Genomic DNA, 22,309 nt, shown 5'->3' with positions numbered 1-22,309 from the left:
AATCTATACATGCTTGTTTTTAAACTGTTTAAGTGTAGGGAGCACGTAGTCCAATATGAATGCCTTATGAAAATATTGTATTCTGAATAAATACAAGCTTGAGCATATTTGGTTAAAAAAAAAGCCATAATCTTTCAGTTTCTGGAGTGCTTATAAGAACAAAAAAGTAAGCCAAAAAAAAAAAAAAATAGCCTTAATGTTTTAAAATTGTACCTGAACTGGGTATTAATTCCTTCACTAAGTTATTTTTGAAAGGGCCTAATTGTATTTGAGTTTCCATGCAGGTACTATATAAATTACTGACAGAATGCGGTAGGGGATGTTTTATCTTTTGGGGCATAGTCAAAATCATAGATGTCCCACTCATTGGATTCTGGAAGCAAATATTGGGTTTTCAGTCTGCAGTGAACTGTGAAGTTGAGTACATGTTCTGGCTAAGCCAGAAGTTAAAAGTGGGAAGAGGGAGACGCTACTGTTGGTGATGATGTTAAACTTATAATATACAATCTATTTTTCATCTAGGCTTTGAAAGATAGTACAGAAGTGGAAATAGTGGACCAGAAGATGAGGAAAAAGGTGGAACCAGAAAAATGGCCTATTCCTGGCCCTCCTCCACGTAATGTGCCACAAACTGACTTCTCTCAGCTCATCGACTGCCCAGAGTTCATACCAGGCAAAGCCTTTGGCTCACATACTGGTAACGGCTTTTCTTTTTCCAGAACAGACAGTTTAGCAGTAGGAAAGGCTATGTGGCCCAATCTTCCTGTCCCTTTTTTAGTTTCTTTTTTTGGATTCAATAGAAAGAATAAAGTTCACACTATGACTTTCGATGCCCTGAATTTTATTCATGTAATTCCCATAGAGAGCTACAAACTACCAAAAGCAGGGATCTGAGAGTTAAAGTTGAAACTGTATTCTTCACTCACCTCTCATTCTTTTAGATTGTTTTCATACTTTTGGTAGGCATGAAGTTTCTGCCTAATTGATTTTGATTTTGATGATTATTTAATCATATTTTTGTAAATGAATAAGGAAAACAACTAGAGGATTTTCAGATACAATATGCCACTTTTTTTTCCCCAAGTAAATTTAATATTGGAATATTCCAGGTGTTCATCCTTGGAAAGTATTCTTTTATCCACAATACAGGTATAGTAGAGCACACGCAATTACAATGCAAGCTTCCCTTAATTTCCCTGCCAATGTGCTTCAACCTTGACTTGAAGGGACACAGACCTTGTCTACACTCTGGTTAAAGCAGAATTAGGGCCTATCTATAAGGTTATTCTCACTTTGTGGATTAAAAACTGGTTGTGACTTCCACTTCACAAACTGCTTTGTGTTAGATGGTTTCCTGGAGCATCCTTAAGGCATGCCGCCTCGGGAAAAATGTGTACTAGAACTTTTTTCAGTCAGTGGGATGATCTCCTGATGTACTTGGATGTCATGTGAACGGAATATGCAGTGGAATGGGTGACTCATTGAAAAGTCAATCTAATCACTTTTGGAGCTATGTGGTCCAGCAAATCTGAAACTGGGACTGTCCTCATCTGCACAAGAAAGCCTGCTTTCTGACTCCTATTGCAGGAGCGTGGTTCAACACTACAATGGAGAGTCTGCCTATGAGATGATGTTAAGGTGGACTAGAGGACTGCTGTTGTCTTATAGACTCTGCCCATCAACATGGAAGTGGGCTGCATGGGCTACTCTTTCCAGGATGAGGGAAAGTCTACAACTGTCATTCTGGAAATCTAGCAAGTGTGTGTGTTTTTGCTGCCAGGCGTGTGTGCATCAGCAGTGTTACAGAAATAGGTTTGAATGTGAAGGCATTTTCCAAACTATGAGGCTGTTTGATAATTGATCTACCCTTCATCAGCTGCTCACTACTGACAGAAGTTATGTATGTAATTAAATGTAGACTGATGGAGTCTTGCATCTATTCGTGAGTGTTCATTTTCTAAAGAATGTCTTACAATTTAATTTTTAAAATACAGAAAAGGAAAAAGAAGGCACCTTTTCCACTCATGAATTATATTATTGATGGTTTTTCAAGATACTTGAAATACCAATGCAGTCAGCAGTGATGTTGGGCAGTCTCAAGAGTTATTTTGACTTTTCTGATCTACTTTTGATTGTCCTAGCTGTTGATTTTCACCTCTGTGCCTCTCTAATCCCAGCAAACACCCATTGTAACATTATTTTATAGGAGTTAAAATGGCCAGGTGATTTTTCAAAAATTGAAGGAAAGATGACACTGCCTCCTGACAAGTAATTAATGTATGTTGTTTGTGCATGTCAGAGATTACTTTTCCTTTATTATGTAAAACATCATGGGGTTCAAGATGGAAGTTCTAACCTGACCTAAGAACAGGAATTTCAGAGTTAATAGTCCAATAATGTTGCCATGGAAGATACATTTGCAGGGCAGATGGGAAACAGGTCAGCCAGATTGGAGATGCCATTAGTCTATTAATCATCTTTGCATTATTAATAAAAAATAAGATAATAAAAATCAGAATGCCTTGTATATTTTTTGTGTGTGTTTTTATAACTAGCACTCAGACACATGCACATATTAATTTAGTGCCTCTGAAACAGTCCAAGTGTGTTCAAACACATTTTTACCATTTTCAGGTTATTTCTAAAATACAAAATTTAATTTGATCTTAATTTAATGAATGAATACTAAACTAGAGAAAGAAGCAGTCATGCAATTCTGAATTTTCTGAAGCTGTTAAGTTTCCTTGAACTTTGAGGATTAAATCCTTGAAAAATAATATGTGCTATATGGCTGTTTTCATTTAAATTCATCTTTGTTAATTTACTGCCCAATTTTGGGGAGGGGGGGAATTCTGATTGAAATAACTTGATTGAGCTCCCCAGTATGTCTTGGTCACTTAAACTTGGTCTACTAAGGTGGTAAAAATATGCCTTTAAAAATGTAACTCTGGATCCCTGACTCTATTTGCATCCTGGTAGGGTGGGAAATTTGTGTAAATCTTTTTCAGATCAAATAATATGGTGGAGCATAAAGCCAAACCCTTAATTTGCTCTTCTGAGGAATTTGGGGGAGGGAAGGGAAAACATTTATTTCTCAAACATTTTGCTCCTCTTTTCATCACAGAAACAAGTCTTTTCTTTTCCTTCAGGGAAAATCCCTGATCTTTTTTTGTAGAATCTTTCTTAAATCAGGTTGACTTATCTAATGTTGATTGGCCTTTGCAACTGAGCAGAGGACTTTATTGCATCAGGAAAGCTTAAAGAGCAACTTGATTAGAAGAGGAATGGTAAGATAGAATTCTTTTTCAAAAACACATACAGTGATCACTCAGGAGGGTACTTTTATGAACTCCCCCAGAACTATCATGTATATTTAAGTATGCTACTTATTACTTGTCAAGTAATCCTAGCAGTACCTGAATATCTTTTAGTAATGGACACTGTTAGTCATAAGAGTTAAAACATTTTGAAAATGGAGGAGGGCTTGGCTGCTAGAACTTGCCCTTGGACTCTTATTGTTAGCATACTTACTTCTTTTGGCAGGTAGCTTATCTATTTGATAAGGTCTTTGACTGCATGTCCATTGTGAAGCTGTTGATATGTATAAAGACATGTATTTTGATAGGTGAATTAGTTTTGGTGCCATGTCAAAGGTTAGGTTTTTAATTATATTCAGGTTTATTCATGTCCCAAAGGCTGTGGTTCTCTTAACATGGATAAAGTCATGTCAGCAGGTGTAATGGGGAGGTGACATGATGTACTTTGGAGAACCAAGTTTATTGGTAAGTAATTTTGCCTTTTAGATACCTCTTCTCCCCAAAAATGTAGTGTGGGATATCTCCATTTAATCCTGTTTTGAAGCCTTTTTATATAGCATCAAAGTAAAGTAGGGTTTTACTAGTTATTTTGCTCCCTTGCATGTGGTCTGGTAGGCCTACCTAGGAGGAAAGGCTTTAAGTGTAGATAGTCATATGTATCTGGCATTTGACCAGTCTAGCTAGTCTCATCACCAGGTGGTGAGCAGTTACCAGGTTAGAGTTCTTCTGTCCAAGGCTTTTCATGATACCTTCTAGTCTAAGCTTAGAGGGAAGGGATTGCCATCTGCATTGGTGGGTGAAGGCCCCAAACACTGATGAAATCTCAGTTGTTTTAATAATACAGAATGAAGATTAGAAAAACCTGCACTTCTGGTATAGGGCTGAATGGCATTTGCTGGCAAAATTTTTACTGGAATTATCTGAACAAGTGTTAATTAAATCTTTAAAGTAATGAGGCACTAGTTTAAAAAAAAAGTCTCTCTAGGGTTTTTTTTTTTTTAAAGGAAGCTTTGTTTTTAGTTTAAGAAATATATCTGTATATTAGAAAACTACCCAGAATCAATTCCAACATTTAAATTTCTAAAAATGTGGTATGTCTAGTTTCAGAGAGAATTATGGGAATTATTGGGAATTATTTTTCTTAGGATTGGAACCATGGGAAAAAATGGGAAAGAAATGGTTTAAGATTTTGGGAGAAGGCAATGCCTTATTCTTAGGCAATTTCATATTCTTAAGTATACTATCCAGTTTTAGAATTTGGAAAGATTTAAAAAATTTTTAATTTGTACTGACACTTGTATTGACCTAAGAGTATGTGTCTCTGTTTTGAGTTTACATGATCTTCAATAAATAGACATCAGTTTGTTCAGTGTTGGTATTGAGTATAAGAATCCTGCACTTTAAAGTTTCAAAAATATAGTAATTTGTAGTAGTTTTAAAAATTTCCGCTATATTGTATTTGTCTTGTTTAAAAGCATTTCATTGCTTTTTAGACCCAAAATATCTTTGTACTTTCAGTATTTGTATTTTTAATTTCCAAGAATATTCATTTCATAAAATAATGAATTTGGCATCATCTGAAAAATCCCATGTAGAACTTTAAGGAATAGCTTATGTTCCATATTTTGTTTTTTCTTCAAACAATTTTACATTTCTACATTGATTTACATTAATGGTTAAAAAAAGTGGTTTTATATTCATAAACTTGGTGGACACAGTAAATCTGGCAAGCAGGATATATCACCTGTTTTACAAATGAGGAAACCAAGGCCAATAGGATAATTTGCTTATAACTATTTAGTAGCAGAATTGGGATTAGAACTTGGGCCTCGTGATTGTCTACAGGATTTTTCTATTATGACTTTTTTTTCCCCTACTAGAGATAATAGAGAATAGAGAAAACTGAAGCATCTCTAGCATTAGTAGTTCCTTTTATGACTTAGGATTCCATCTTTTAAAATTGATTTGCTTGTGCACTTTTATTTTTGTTTATGTAAGTCCTATAAATTATTTCATTATAAAATCTTATTTCTCATTTTAAAATGTGTGGTAGTTGCTCTTCTCCACCTGACATTTTCCTTTCAAACTTAGTGTATTTCAGTTTAGGTCCACATGATTTTTTAGAGTCACAAAACTTTGTTTACCTTTCTAAATAGTTAGCTGAGTTAAAGTAGGTGATTTTGTACCCTTTTAAATCTAGTAATCATATTTGAACATTTTCAGTGAAATATTCAGGAAAATGTGGTTATGTGGATCAAGGATCAAACTGAAATATCATAACTTGCACATGTTTACCAGTGCAAATCCATAGAACTGAAGTTGCCTGCCTTATAGAAGACATAAGACATGCATTGAAACCTAAAATACTTTTTAGAAGAGATAACGCCTTTGAAAATGCTTTTTTCTAAAGGAACGATCATTTGGAGAGATAATTAGGTAATTTGCCTTCATACTTGAGGAAAATACTCAAAATAGGATTGTTTACTTTTTGCATACTGGTAAAATCATGGAATTATGCCAACTAACTATTCAGATTCTTTAGAATATGAGCTAGGATAATGAAAGAAAGTTAATGTTCCCTCTTAGAATTTCACAAGAAATAATTTTATCTGCAGATTTCAATCCAGTTTTTCATGGACAAGTATCCCTAAATATCTCTATTCTCCTGATGTTTAATAAGTGACCCACTTCTTGACAGTTTTGTCAAAGAGGTTAAATAATAAATGTGTGGTGGTCCTTCCAAAGCAAGATTGAAGCACATTCACAGGTCTGCACAAGGATTTGACTGTCCTTTCTGTATCTTTCCTGTGTTGAATGAAGGCTTCATTCTTTAAGACTTAATACTTAACAGTTAGAGAACACTTTGAGTTGTAAAAACCATAAAAACAAGTAGTTTTAAGTTATTAATTTAGGTTTATTGATTAATCATCATTCTTACATGGAGTAACATTTTCAACACCCAAGTTCAAAGAAAATGTAAGATGTGTAATAGAAAAGTAAGCACAGTTGTTTTAACTGTAGAACTAATTTAAAATTTTAGAGTCTGCCCCAAGTTCTCCAAGAATGGGAAGTCCATTGAGTCCAAAGAAAAATATTGAAACAAGTAACCTTCAAACAATGTCTAGAGGGTTGTCTACCAGTTTGCCTGATCTGGACTCGGAGCCTTGGATAGAAGTAAAAAAGAGGCATCGTCCGTCCCCAGTTAAATTAAAGGTAAGCTATTACCATCTCCCGGATAAGGAACAGTATCCATTAGAGCAGGCTTAGGATGAGTAAGAGAATGTTCACATAAAAACACACACACCACAATTTTTTAAAGTATGTATGTAAAGCTTGAAGGCCACAATCTAAAATTTTAATTTGGGGCAGCAGTGCATTGCTCAGATCATATGAACAACTTTAAAATGTGTACTATTTGAAGTGTACAAGCATTTCTCAAAAGCCATGAAATTTTATAATATTTTATATTTTTACGAAATGAGATAATGTTCTTCATGGTGCTTGGAAAATTAATAGTTAAGAACTTCTTGTATAGTTCATTTTTGATGATGTGAAACACACACAATATATGTGTTGACTTTTTAAAAAATTAAACTCAAAGATCTTTCTCTCCCACCTGTCCCCTCTGCCCCTCCCCTCAATTGAGAGAATAAGAAAAAAAAAATTTCCTATACATAGGGCATAGTCAAGTAAAGTAAATTTACACATTGTCCATTACAACATTCCTTCCTCCCCTCTCCCTCACCCTCCCTCATAATGTTTCAGTCTGCTATCATGAGTCCATCACTTCTGCCAGCACTTGGGCAGCCTGTTTGGTCATGAATCTTCCAGACTGGTTAGTCTTTGTTTTGATCAGAGATTGTCATTATGGTATGGTATAAAATGTTCTTTAGGTTCTGTATCAGTCTTTTTTTGTCGTCTTGGTTTCTTTGAAACCATCTCCCATCATTTATTACTCAGTAGTGTTCAGTTACATTCATATACCATATGAATGTAATTGAACCATTCCTCAGATGATTGTACCCAGTTTTTTTCCTATTTTAGTTGCATTCTTACCAAGAAGGGAAAGAAAAGGTCAGGATAATGTCATGATGTGTGTGTGTGTGTGTGTGTGTGTGTGTGTGTGTATGTATGAGAGAGAGAGAGAGAGAGAGAATCTATGGCTCAGGTTCTCTTAAAAATAAAGTTGATTGTGATATGCTTTATATTTTTCTTTTAGGACAATACAAAATAAATAAGGAGTTTCAAGAATTTAAGAATTTAAATTTTGACATGCAAATAAGTAAGGATTTTACTTTTTTGTCACCCTCTCAGAATGTGAAGTCTGAGTTGGTAGCTAAACAATTATACCCCTCCTCAAAAAAAAAAAGAGTCCTAGTTAGTAATTCTGTAATTAATGTCAAAGGTAACGTCTCTTGGGATAAATTTTTCAGGCTCATAATTCTAGGAAAATAGGAAATTCTTACCTTGTTTTGACTTTGAATATTAATTACCAGAAAAAATTTTTAAAAGGCAGTTATTATATAATCAAGGGCCATACTGAAATGTTACCAATGTCCTTTTTTTTTTTTTAGTCTGGGACGATCTAAAATAAATATTTCTTGTTCTTGACCTTAGTGCTTTTTAATTGGCTTTAGTAACAGAGAGAATGTTTATTAAATTTGTCAATGGAACATAAAACAGGAGTTGAAAAAATTTGATAGTAATAGTAGTAATAGTTCTCTTAAATGTTAAATTTTGAGCTGTGTTATGAAGGTGGGTTTTAGAATCTCCTTTGGAGATTAAAAAAAATACATAGGATGATTTTTTTTTATCCTTGCTGGAGTTGCTTACTCGAGCAGCAGCATGATGAAACGATAGGCTTGCTCAGATTGTGGTGTTCCACGTCCTAGGTTTTAATACATTCACAAATTTCTGTGTTTTCTATATCGCATTGAAAAAAAGTCAAGTATCCAAACCCATTGACGAAAGTTATTTGCAGGAGGGAAAGGGAAAGACTTACTTGCTTTATTTCTTTTAGAAAAGTGAAAGGGGCTTTCATTTAGGTTAACCAAAGAATGTATTTTACTGAGCATAGAACACTATTTTGAGTTGAAACCAGTAGATTATAGGGGCAGAAATGGCCCTTCCACTAGTCATCCATAAAAGACAGTTGAGCAATTATTAGGTAATCTCAATTTGCCAATGAGGTCTGCATATCTTGTGAAACATTAAACTCTTAACATACTAGGCCTCACAATTTTAGAGAAATACTTAATTGTGTTTGAAATATCTGTTTCCTCAGTTTTAGCACCATTCGTTGTTTTTAAATATTAGAGAATAGTGGTTTCCATCTTAAAATTGTATTTTGAAAATTTGAAAAATAACTAGGCTAACTTTGTCATTAACCTATTAGGCAAGGCACTTGTTTATGAAAGTATGGAGAATTTCATATATGTAAATTAACATTTTGCTGAAGAACTGGTAGGATGTACAAATACTTCATGTAGTTGCAGTCTTTGAAAATAGAGCTTATTGTCAAAAATGACCATACTCATTTCTAAATTGTTTTGAATTTAGATTCTTTCCATTAACTTCTTTCCTAACAGATTACTCGTAAACATGTAAATTCAACTCAATGCATTCATAATAATAAAAAGCTTTAAAAAAACCTTAACCCAAGCTGCAAATGATAAATAGTAATAGATATTTTTTCCTTTAGACTCTGATTTCATTTGTATAAAGAGTTCATGTTGTCCAGATTGTCTTTATCAGTGCAAATTGGCAACTGTTGGATAATTTATACTGTGAATTTCCTGAACCCTAAAAAATTAGTGATTTGCCCAAGGTCTTATAGCTGACATGTACAGTAAATAAAACATAAGAACTTGAAGTACTCTTGATTTCAAGATCTAGTCTGTCTACATACTGTGTCCTTTATTGTGAATTTTAACTATTTAAGTATCTCACCTTTTTCAAAAAATGTAATTTCTTCACCATACTTCACCAAAAATAGATGAGATATTAAATACATGGGGTTTAATTTTCACGTACAGCATACATATAAAATGTATTTCAAAATCTTCCCAGAAGGGACCATGGAGTACATTTAATTTCACTTATATAAGAGATGAGGAAGTAGCCCATGGCCAGATATTCAACCATTATTTGTAACTAAGCCATATACTGTGCTATGAGGTGAGTATGCAAAGATGAAATAAACAGTACTTCTCAAGGAGACTACATTGTTCTTGGGGAAGACATGTCATACATACAAACAAAATACAAAACTTGTGAGGAAAGCCCTGGAAGATGGGGTGGGGATAAGTATAAGGAAAGATTTAGTAGGTAACATGAGCTTTAACTTTAATGGAAAGTATGATTTAGTGATAAAGCCAACAAGCACTTAAATTGCTCTTACTATGTACAGGACACTATAAATTCAAAGAAAAATTGATTACCTTTCTTCAGGGAGCTTACATTCTTTTTTTGGGGGAAAAATATGTGAAAAAGGGTGAAGGTAGGATAAAACTTTATAAGTATGGGGATGAATCTCTACAGAGGCAAGCTGAATGAGGTAAGTACTTGCTTTGACTTTTTCCCTGAAACAGAGCTGTTGGTGGGATACTTTGACATAAATTTATAATGTAGGTCAAACCAGAGTGAGCAAGAGGATAGAATTGAGGTATTCTTCAGAGGTAAAATTAGGAAGACCTGACAGCTTTCTGGGAAAGGGGGGGCAGGATAAAGGAGAGGAAAAGAAGCAGTTGAAAACCCTGGCGACTAATTGAATGAAATATGGATTAGCAAGTTAGGAAAGAGCTAGGAAAGGCAATTCTGTTCAGGGCATTAATTTGAAATGCTTCTGAAATATCCATATTTGATATGATGCAGAATTGGAGCTCTGAATGGTGGGGTATATCTATAGACTAGGGAGCCATCTGCCTAGAAATCACAGTAATAGTATATCACTAAAAAAGAGAAGAGGACCTTGGACAAGGCTTTGGAATATACCCACAGTAAGGCCAGACATGGATGATGAGCTGGCAAAGGGAGACTGAAGAAATGGCTACATAGGTAGGAAAGCCAGGAGATAAGAAGCAACATGAAGGCTCCAAAAGGAGGTTTTGGGAGAGTCAAGAAGCATTGATGTCTGGGAAAAGGCTTTCTGCTCTTGTCCTTGAAAAATTGTTGTTGGTAACTTTGAAGGAAATGATTTTAGTTGAGTGATAAGTTTGGAAGTTAGACCTCAAGGGGTTAGCAGTGAATATAATAGTTATCTAACATTTATGTAGTGCTTTAAGGCTTTCAAAGAACTTTACAGTCTTTTGAGGTAGTGGTGTTACTCCCATTTTACAGATGAGAAAACTGAGACTAAGAAAGGTTAAAGGACTCAGACTCATACTGAGTTTTATAGATGAGATTTAAATGCAGATCTTATGGTTTTGAGTCTCGTGTTCTGGGTAGCTACTTTTTTAGCAGAGTACAATTAGGCAGTGAAAAGGAAATGTGTATATATTTCTTAAATGAGGAAACCCACAGTCATCTGTAGCCATCAAGGTAGGAAACAGATGTGAGAGAACAAAGATGGAGGACGGTTAAGAGAAGGAGCAAAACTCCTTGATTCTTACAGGAGAGCATAGAATTAAGGGTCCAGCTCTTAAGGGTTTGGTCTTAGCAGAAAAGTATGACTAAGGCATAGAGTGTAATAAGGGATTAAAGTGCTCCAAGAAGGCAGTCTCTGAGTATGGTTGGAGGAAAAGTCCTTTTTTTGAAAGAAGCAGGTATAAGTAGGAACATTGGAGGTTTCAGGTGAAAGGGAAGGTATGGAGCAGCCACTGTGAGGGAGAGCAAAGGTGGCAGCACCAGGAGATAGCTAATTCTTAGAATCCTACTTCAGAAACTCATGCGAAAGGTTTTGTTTTTCATATAATTATGAAAGTTTCTCACTACTGGTGGTAGAATTAGGGATATTTATTTTAAAACAAAAAAAACTTAATGACTTGGGTTATCCCAGAGAACAAGTGTAATATATTTTTTCATTTTCTCTTTACAATGGTGAAGAATGGTACTGGAAAGGCAGTGCTTTTGTGATGTCTGCAGAAAATTTCTGTAGAAAATTTCCACATAGATCTTTAATATATATTTTTAGTTTTTCCCTTCTAAGCTATATTTTGAACGAAAACCCAATGACTGCCAGAGTTCTCATTGATCAGACATGTCCATCTTAAACATTGTGCAACGAAAAAGAAATAAAATTTCAAAACACAACATATCTTGTTTATGATAACAGAGGGGATCAGTGAAAGACCATTCCAGATATGTGCATTTTATTTGGGAAGGTGCCTTTCTATTTGTTTAGAAAATGAGTCTCTTGAACTTTCTTCACTGGCTTTCTTTTCCTACCTAGTAACATATCTATTTCTCTGTGCTCCCTTTTAACAAGTTCATTGATAACTTTTGATTTTTGCATCTTCACGTTTCCCAAGATTTCCCATAACTCTATCTTTCCTAGAGAACCATCCTTTGTAACAAAGGAGAAAAAAAAAGGAGGGAAAAAAGCACACATTTTAGTTCAACAAAACAATAGCTTGGGGCAGCTAGGTAGCTTAGTGGATAGAGCACCAGCCCTGAAGTCAGGAGGACCCAAGTTCAAATTTGGTCTCAGACATAACACTTCTGGGCTGTGTGACTTTGGGCAAGCCACTTAACCTCAATTGCCTCAGCAAAAACAAAATAAAAAGCCAAAAAACCCCCCAAAGCAATAGCTCCATCATTGCATATTCAGTGCCCTACCTCTAGTCTGCCTCCTCTCCAACCTTCTGCAAAGAAATGATGCCTTCTTTGGGACTTTGGGACTGTTCTTTATATTCTTTATATTTTACAAAGTATCTCAGAAACTAGTCAGTAAACATTATGTACCTGGTATGTGCTAGGCATGTTTAAAAACATGACCATGCCTATAAGGAGCTTTACATTTTAATGGGAAGGAGAGTGTTAGGACACTAAGCTGAAAAGTCAGGAAAGAGTGAAGGAGAAAGAGGGTAGAGAGTCAACATAGTCTAGCCTTAGAAGGGTGATAGAGATGTTGAGAGAAGTATTAAAACGGTATAGTTGATGAGGAATGGGGAGAAAGCTGTACTGAACCCCTTCCTTTAATAGATATCTTGAACTCATGACTGCCCTCCACTACAACTGAATGTCTAGAAAAATCTTCTCAACAAATTTTATAACTGGTTATTGCGTCTCTGCCATTGAGGGAAGACCTCTGCCTTTCTAGGCAACTCAACACTTTGAATAGTCTTATTAATGGAAGTTTTTCCTTTAATCAGTCCTGACTTAGCCTCTGTGACATTTACTATTGTCTCCAACTAAGAAACTTCTCAGGTTCTTCTATCAGCTTTCTCCTCCATGTTCTGAGAAAGTGTGTCATTACAGAATTGCTTAGCTGGATTGCTTGGAAGATGAAATCTTAATGTGATTCCTTGGCTCTCTGTTCTCTCCTGCCTTCATCCTATACCAGGGGTCCCCCTTTTCTCTGTATTCCTGTTCAACTTGTATACTTACTTGTAGCCTTTCTTTTACTCTTCCCTCTTCTGTTAGCCCATTGTGGGTCTGGATTTCCATACCCATAGCAAGGAAATAATAGTGCTTTTAAATAAAATTTTAATTTCTGATTTAAAAATTTTCCCTTTTGCTGCTTGTACTTCAGTAATTTCAGCCCTCCAAATAGTGGTCACTAAGAAAAACAAGCAAGAACATCTGATACTGACTACATCTCACAGTGTACAAAATAGAAGTCCTTAAATTTAAAGTTAGGTGGAAACTACCTAGGGAGGCTAATTTATTTACCCAGGGTTACAAAACTAACGTACAACTGAGGCCTAATTTGAATGTGAGTATTTAGACTCAAAGTCCTGCATTCTTATCTTTTTATGAGTAATTCCTAACTCCCTGCTCTGAGTCAGGAGATATTTGTTATCTATGATTTTCATTGGTTTCTTAATTATTCAATATGACTAATTTAAATTTACATTAATTTATCTCAGTTGTTTGAAACCAAAATTGAACCAGTGAAAGAAAGGAAATCTGGCTAATTACTATCTTCAAGTATTTTTATTAGATATCTTATAAGCCTGTTTCTTTTTCTCCTTGAGGACAGAACTTAATTAAATTCATTTATACCCAGAATTCTGAGGTGCCAATATTTACTATTAATCAGTTTACAAACTGATTAAACATAGGTATAAAAATAGTGCTCTTGAATGTATTTACTTTAAAGCTTTAGTACATATTTATGTATATCTTGTCATTTTGTGTGATAATTATTTAGATTGCAATTTATTTTTAAGACAATTAGTTTTTCTTTAAAAAGTTTTGTTGATAACCTGTTGCTTTTATATCACATTCGTTTTTATTCCTCCCTTTGAGCTACTGTAAAGCTTTTTTAAAAGTATCTTAAAATATTGTCATAAAGAAAAATGTATTTACTGCATATTGATACTTATCAATATTTTATCCCAATTTAACTGTAGATTCCTATCAATAAATAACAAATTTTGCATTACTTTAGGGATTGCAAAGTACTTTGCTTATAACAACAATAAAGGTTAGACATTTTTATCTTTTTAACAGATAAAGCACTGAGGCTGAAATTTCTGACTTGTGCATATTTCTATAGCAAAGAAATGCAGGCTATAACCTACATATCCCTTTTTTCTCAGTTTGGTATTTTTTCAATTGTACCAGACTGCTTTATGGCCTGGGGCGTGAAGAAGTGCCTCAAATGCTTATTTTATACTAATATAAGGACATTGAGCTTCTTTGGCTCACTTTTGAGCTCCAAATTTGGTAGTCTTGTTGTTCAGTCATATCCAATCTTTTGTGACTTCGTGGACTAAAATGTCCATGAGGTTTTCTTGGCAAAGATACAGGAGTGTTTTGCTATTTCCTTATACAGGGAACTGAGGCATTTGAGTGGATTCCCGTGACTTGCCCAGGGTCACACAGCTAGTAAGTAAACTCAAGAAAATGAATTCCTGATTCCAGATCCTGTGCTTTTATCTACTGTGCCACCCAGCTGCCTCTTAAGTGATCTTGTACCTCATGATGAAGTAGTTATTTTTCATTAATTTTTAATACACAGTTTGATGAATTGTTTGGAGAGAAAAATAAGAGCAAAAGGGAAAAACCATGGGAGAGATTAAAAAAAAAAAAAAAGAATTTACCATAGCATGTGTTGATTTACATTTAGTCCCCTTAGTTCCTTTTCTGGTTTCAGAATGGCATTTTCTGTCCTAAAGTATAATAGTTCTGAGTACCACATAATGATGTAAATGTACCTATTTAAATATATTTGTGTATATGAGATGATTGTGCTTAAAATGTATGCATATTTGTCATATAAATGACTCAAAAAATAGAAATTCAAAAGGATACAATACAAATGAGGCAAGAAATTTTCAAAAATAATTTAAATTTTATTAACTATACCAAAAAGCTTTTTTACTCTTGCTAAAAATAATAGCTTTTTAAATGAGAAATTATTGACTATGCTTCATTGTTTTTGAAAATCTTGTTCTTGGGTACTTGGCCTTTTGAAAGCTATTCCAAGTTGACATACTGCTTGATTTTTAATAACTTGTAGTGCAAAAGGAAGGAGGGCATCATTGGTTGCCCTCAGTAAATCATGATACTCAATTTTCACTGCCGTCTGTTAATTTTGCAAATTTTTCGGCTAAGATTTTGCTAGGAAATTTCCATTATTTTCATGCCAACATAATAAGTTGTTGTTTTTAGCAAGCAGGTTAAAATAACCTATTGAAATAGTTCTTTGGAAATTAAACATTATAAAATTTTAAGTTCACATATAAGAGTTTGGATAGCTGGCATATTTTTGGCAAAAAATTTAGGTTTTTAAATGTCTTGCTCATTTATACCATCATTAGTTAATGTAAAGCCACTCTAGACACTTAGATAAAATTTTTTATTAACAAAAATCGGATATTGATAGATGCATTTTTTAGATAACCAGATGAGTAAATGTTATTGCTGCTTCTTTGTAACATGGCTGCTGATGAGCTTCTTTCAGAATTAGTGACTTTTCTTGTTTATTTTTGCTCAAATCATTATTATTGTCTCTAGTCCATGACTTTTCCTAATTTTGTAAGGGTTAGCTTAATCAAAACTAGGCAATATCTATAAATCTCCTTAATCAGAAAGTTGTCATTGACTGAAAAGGAGGGACAAAAGAGAATTCTGTTCATTCTCCTTATCAGGAGAATCTGGGTGACCATTTGAGCATATCTCAGGTGAGGGCACCAATGCCAAACTTCGTATTAAATATTAGTAAAGCTTAATATATTTGATATAAAAAATTAAATAGAAATAAAAGTTAGATCCCCAAATGTCTTGTTCAGTGTGGGACGCTCAAATGTCATATTGTACCCCCTGCCAATCTAACTAGTTAGGTGCATCATCCTAGTATAACACTGACACAGTAATTCCAAGTTCTCATTCTAGGGTCTGCATATTTTAGGACTATTTTTAAATGACTCTTATTTAAAAAAAATATGATAAAAGTAGCATGATAATGAAGGGAAAATACATTTTGGCATGTATTTACTCAATTATCCTGTCCATTTTTCAATCCTGTTCAGTTAGATTTTGGCTAAATTTTAATTGTTGTTAAAGAAGAGTTTTCCAAACATCATTTCAGTGAAGTAGATATTTTAATATCTGTTTTGCAAAATGAAACTGAGTCCCAGACAAAGATCCCAGTATAGGAGCTTACTGTCTATGTGAGCTTGTGTAAACCGTCCTGTACTTTTGTTTTCCCCATCATAAAATGGAATCATTTACACTCCTTACTCAACAGAATTGTTGTGAGCAAAGTACAATCAGTTGCAAATTTATTAAATTGTTGCATTTTAATGGGTTTTAAAATTTTTAAATGAAGAAGACTCAAGAAGTAGAAGTGTTAGCTCTGCCATTTTTTGTTTGCTTGTGGTAAAATTATTTTTGTAATTTCTTTGTGGGAATCTAAGACATTTATCCATTTTATGAGATTTAAACACTTGTTATATTTTAATAATGGAACAAGGTAATTTAGTTCCTTGAAGGGACATTGAAGTACAATGTGGATGGTTATGTTTGTGAGATGTGCAGTGAACCCCACCAAGTTTGGGAACTGACAATCTTCCAATACTTTGAGGAGTAGGTCATCATCTGATATTTTTGGGAGGGTGCCAGTGTCGGCCTGCATTTCAAATATCAGTGGCATCCTATTTGTTGAAGGTTTTTTTGTTGTTTTTTTAAAAAGGTAACTAAAGGTGATGTATATTTTCTTTCTTAGTCCTATTCTGGAGACTACTACTGCTGTGGAGTAGTGACAGGATCAATTAAGGTTAAATAATTTTCTTGATATTCAGTATCCTGGACATCTGTTCTCATTAAGATAAGTCCTTTAGTTTTAGCTCCCTATCTTTTGTAGTAAACAAAAGAGTTTTAAATTTTTTTTCTTGCCTTTCACCTTATATTTTAGGAATATTCCAGTGGGCAGAGGTCTATGCAGTTTCACCCAAATTTAATTGGATAAAAATAAGTTCATTCAGTCATTTCCAGCTAAACTCTATACTTCTCCATGAACATGTTTTTCCCTCTTTCCCCTTTAAAAAACATTATGAACTTAACACACATCAGATAACATGAAACTAGAGATTTCATATTCAGCTTGCCTCTCTTTTTAAATCTAAAATATATTTCACATGTAATTTTCAGAGTGACATTCAGAGTGGCTAAATTTTCTGTGATTTTTTTTGAGCCTTAAGAAAAATAGCTAAGGTAATAATTAAGAACAGCAGCTAAGGAAAATGACACTGTCTGAGAGTGAGGTATTGGACATTCTTCATCCAAAAGGAGCATATTGGCTGTGCTCCATCAATTTTTGATGAGGAACAGGACTGGTTCATAGTTCTTTATTCTTTTAGGGAAAAAAACTTTTTCTGCAGATTTAAGGTCACTTAAAACTCTTTGTCTCAGTGTGAATTTTAATGAAATTGGCACTGAATTAAATTTTTTGATAGATATTCACTGTAAATCAGCCTAGGATCTAATAGGCAGCTCCTATTGGTACCAGCTTTGTACTACATGACATACACTTTGTGAGAATGGGGTGTATCATTTATTTTAAAAGAATTTGCATTATAATTTGGAAGATGAAACAACAAAAAATTAAATGTTAAACCAATATGTTTGGGTATAAGGAAATTAGAAGTTTAGAAAAAGCATAGATGTGAGAGACATTAATGGAAGGTTTGTTTTATTGATAAAAGAAGTATGGTCAAAAGAGTGAAGACACCATGCTGACTGGAGATGAGACAAAAGTGTTAGAACTGGGGGAAATGAAAATATACAGGAAGGGAGGGGGGTCATGAATGATTTTATAATGTTACATGATAGAGTACAAACAAGCTCTGGATTTAGAATAAGAATTAGAAGAACCCTCAGTTTGCCTTTTACTACCTGCCATCTTGTTTTTACCTTTATGAGCCTCAGTTTCCTTATATAACTAGCTGTCGACTCCCTTCAAGCTTAGATGTGTGAGTGCTTTGTTCACAGCAACCCTGGAAGCTATAAAAATTCTCTTTATTTTATTTGTGAAGAAACTGAGGAATAGAGTTGAATTGACATGCTTGACAACTCATTGTTAGAGCTGTGTTACTGTTACTGTTTAGAACTTTAAAAATCAGGCAGTCTTAGATAACTTCATGCTTCATGCTGCTGATAATAGGAAGCTATCATAAGCATTTAAGAGCAGTGATGTAAAAAGTTGTAGAAAGGTTTTTGACAGTGACCTGCAGACTGGTTTCAAACTTGTAAGCAAAAGGGGTGTGCATGATAAGAGCTTGATAGTTAACAGCAATGAGGAAATGAAATTGGAATGTGAGGGCTAGACAAGATCATTTGAGGATCTTAGTGACTGGACCCCTTCTGGCTGTGCATACCATGGTCTCATTTGGACTATATCAAGGCTCTTAAGGTATAGGGATCAATAGCCTTTTAAAGAAGAAAAGCTGTTTTTTGGTCCTATTAGAACTTTTTGGAAATCACAATTTTAAACATTTTTCTTGCAGTTGAGATTTTATATTAATCTTATTAGCATCAGAGACTAGATAGAATGCCATTCTACAGAAAGGTCGACCTGGACATGGGCATCATAGCAGTACTGCACCATTTGCATATGTTTGTTATCATACTGATCAAATAATGATTTTTCTGCAGAAGAATCTTCCTTAGAATTAGAAGATTGCCAGGGAAACCAACTATATTGAATTAATTGACAAAACATAAAGTTCATTGAGCCCAGGTTGAGATTTCCTGAACTCAATAATTAAACAAGTTAGCAGCCTCACTCACTTTAATTCTTAAATTAACACGTCTTTCTACATTCTGTTTTAAGGTTGGTATTTAGTATGGAAGTAAATGGATTAGAGGTAAATCACTTTTAAAATCCTTTTTATAATGAACATCAGGTGGAATATATTGGTAGTAAGCAAATTTTTATCTATGGGGGAAAATTGGGTGAATAAATGATTTTGTGTATCTTTTTTTTTAGGCAAGCTAGTTAGTGCAATGGATAGAATGCAGGCAGACTGGAGTTCAGATATGGTCTGAGACACTAGCTGTTTGACCATCCTTTTGTGGGGAGAAGGAAAGAGAATAAGATTCAATATGAGTGATTTTGAAATATTCTTTAAACATAGATTTGGAGGATAGACTATTTGATTAGTGGAATAGGTTAGTTTAAAAAAAAATGTAGATTAGGTGGAAATGTTTTAAGTTAAGGGAATTTCTGGTAAACAAAGCATTTCATTAACTTTTTTTTTCTCATTTTTTTCAAACTACCCTACTCTTCTTCCATGGCATCCAATTTGTGGATAGTTTTTCTTTGATGCGCCCAATCAAATGCGAGTTATTAGATGAAGGCGCTCACTCTTCAGTTCAAATAGTTCTTTAATTTTCTCTAATAGTTCTCTAATGTTCATCCAGGAAGAATAAATCAATTGTAGTACTCAGTTTTGTATAACACTGGCATGAATTTTTGCTGATAAGTGGGGAGTGGGCCAGCCTAACTTTCAAGGCTTCTTTAAATGCCTTTTCCCTTTCTGTTTGTTTACAGTTTTCTGTATCTGAGTCATTGCTTGCTCACTTCTACCTCACAGTATTAATAATTTGGTAACTCAGATGTGTAGTGCCCTGTCCTAGAAATTACCTGTATTTTTGTGTTTATTTTACTGCATTCACATTGTTCTCTACCACTAGGCTATAAGCTTCTGTTGAACAGGGACTGCTTTATTTATTTATTTTTTGTTGGCCAGTGGTCAGCACAGTACCTAAAACATAATAAATCTTCAGTGGCTTTTTTATTTTATACATAACTTATATATCTGCATGGACTAGTTATTTTGCTTGATAAAATGTAAGCTCCCGAATAAGGAAGGAAGACAAGGAGTGTTTCATTTTTGTCTTTGTTTTCCTAGCACTCCATCCAGCATATAAGCACTAAAGCATGTTAATGATTTGAGTCACTTACTAAATAGCATTAGAATGGTACTCTAATTTTGGTTCAAGTTCCAATTATCTTACACTTGACTATGACCCAGGGCAAGCCTTTAGCCTCATAGGACCTTTAATGTGTTTCAGAATGGTTGATTGTAAATTTTGGTCACACCAGTGAAACTACAGGTCTGGACCAGCCCTTCCCGTTCCCCTTCTCCCTCTCCCTTCATCCCCCACTATATGCTCTCTAAGCTTTCTTAGAGGAGATCTTGAATGATCTTCCTCTGAATTTAAAAGGGTATGAGGTTGCAATGGCAAATGATCAACATTTATTGTCTTGTGATCTTGAGTGAGTAAGTCTATCTCTTTAGAGGACTTCAGTTGTGTGTGTGTGTACCCGCACGCACGCACATGTGCATGCACTCATTCAATTGAGAGAGAGATTGGTCTGAGAGCAAATTTTTTCTAGCCAATTGGTATTTCATTCTTCTGACCACTTAGTGGGAAATATGACATAAGATGGGAAAATGACATTCAGGGTAGATTGTATGTATTAGTAGCTCAGTTATTAGCATAACTTTAAAGAATTAAACTGTAATTTAGTGGATCTGAATGTTCTTAAATGTGAAGGGCAAATAATTTTTCTTCAGGAATCAATGGCCACACCTGAAGAAGCATCAAATCAATCCCAGCAACCTTCAGAGGAACAAGAACAAGAGGAGCTTGACTTTTTGTTTGATGAAGAAATGGAACAAATAGAGGGACGAAAAAACACCTTTACTGATTGGTCTGATAATGATTCAGATTATGAAATTGATGACCAGGATTTAAACAAGATTTTGATTGTGACTCAGACACCACCTTATATGCGAAAACATCCTGGTGGAGATCGTACAGGCAACCATGTGTCCCGTGCAAAAATTACATCAGAACTTGCTAAAGTCATCAATGATGGTTTATATTATTATGAACAAGATTTGTGGATGGAGGAAGATGAAAATGAACATGCAACAATGAAGGTAATTATTTTGATCATGAAATCTATTGTTAATTTTTTTGGTAAATGTTTGAGAGAACTTATTTTCTCCTATTAATGTATTTTTCTTCCAAAGAGCAGCATTGTTGTTATAAAAGTTTTCCTCCTTTGTCATCAGACTTTTTGTGTGAATTTTGATGGTTATCAAGAGTTTTTGCCAAAAGAAAATTTAAAACACAGTTTCTTTAAAGCTGATATTGGTCTTGCAAGAAAAGTAATAGTTATATTATATGTTTAAAGTTGAAAGAATTGCTTGTTTTCATATAAAATTTTTCAAGCAAGTTTAAAATGAAAAGATACTTTTTTTCTTGGGGAAAAAAGTCATTATTTTATTAAAAAGCTTCACCCAAAACTATATATTGGGAATTTATGAAGTTTGTAAGCTTTAGAAAGGTATTTTTTGACCCAGTTGTCCTAGATTTGGGGAAACAATGAATTGTAGTGGAAATAATGATGAATTTGGGATTATAAGAACTGAATTTGAATCCTGGTTATTTGTGTGACCTTGAGCAAGGCACTCAATTTCTGAGCCTAAGTTTATTTGTTCACAAAATGGGGCGGTTGGGAGTAGATGACAAACCTTTAAGGTGTCTTCTTGCTTCTAAATTTTCTATTCAGTAATCCTATAAGAATATTTTTAGAAAGAAAAAACCTTTTAAAATATATTTATGGAAACATGACTAGTTGCAGGAAGCTAGCAGTGATTTGAATCCCAGGTATTGAGGAATGAACAATCAGTATAGTCGAGTAGTGTAATGCAATTAACAACAAATAGGAGTAAAGTAATGGAAAAACTTGATTATATTAATGTAAAGTGAAGGAAAATGAGTTGGTTGGTATGTTCATTAACTGACTTTGTAAAAGGAAAATAAATATTTCACCGCTAAAGGACAAAGACTTAGGGAAAACACAAGGGAATATCTGAATTGTGTAGATACCTATATGTTGAAAATCATTAAGGAAAGTTTAATTCTAAATGTAATGTTAATTGGTTTTGTTTAAAGTTCAAAATAGATTTTTTTAAGCACACATTAAGATTTACAAACTGTTTTTATGTAATTTTTTTTAAACTTGTTAATATCAAAACATGGTTCAAAGTTCCCACTTCTGGGGAAGACTTCTTTAATTCTCTTACTGAAAGTAATAGCTCATTCCTCTGAAGCATCATAGCATGTTTTTTACCTGTCTGGCTGCCTGTGTCTCTTATATGTGTGTATATGTATGTCTATGTATGTGTATACATATGTATGTATATATGTATATTTTATATCTAGCTTATATATTTGTCACATTCTTACTTTATGAAAGATTTATTTGTTTACGCGTTTCATCTGTGAGAATGTAAGTTTCTTATGGACAGACTTTGTATTTCTTCATCACAAAGCATCTTGCATATAGCTGGAACTTAGGAAGCATT

At 34.1% G+C, this 22,309-nt stretch overlaps 1 protein-coding gene across 4 annotated transcripts in view; it reads left to right on the top strand.

Annotated features, from left to right (window-relative positions):
- Positions 1–22,309, top strand: part of LARP1B (La ribonucleoprotein 1B) — a 96,222-nt gene that overhangs the window by 33,713 nt on the left and 40,200 nt on the right. For all 4 annotated transcript variants that reach the window (XM_051966497.1, XM_051966495.1, XM_051966496.1 and 1 more), the window contains 3 exons: positions 523–697; positions 6,358–6,530; positions 20,507–20,875. In XM_051966497.1, the coding sequence (XP_051822457.1) occupies positions 523–697; positions 6,358–6,530; positions 20,507–20,875 (717 nt within the window). The remainder of the gene's footprint in view (positions 1–522; positions 698–6,357; positions 6,531–20,506; positions 20,876–22,309) is intronic.

Source organism: Antechinus flavipes, chromosome 6, assembly GCF_016432865.1.
Source record: "Antechinus flavipes isolate AdamAnt ecotype Samford, QLD, Australia chromosome 6, AdamAnt_v2, whole genome shotgun sequence".
Taxonomy (NCBI): Eukaryota; Metazoa; Chordata; class Mammalia; order Dasyuromorphia; family Dasyuridae; genus Antechinus; species Antechinus flavipes.
Note: the sequence above shows the minus strand (reverse complement) of the source record. Positions and strands in the feature narration are given on the sequence as shown.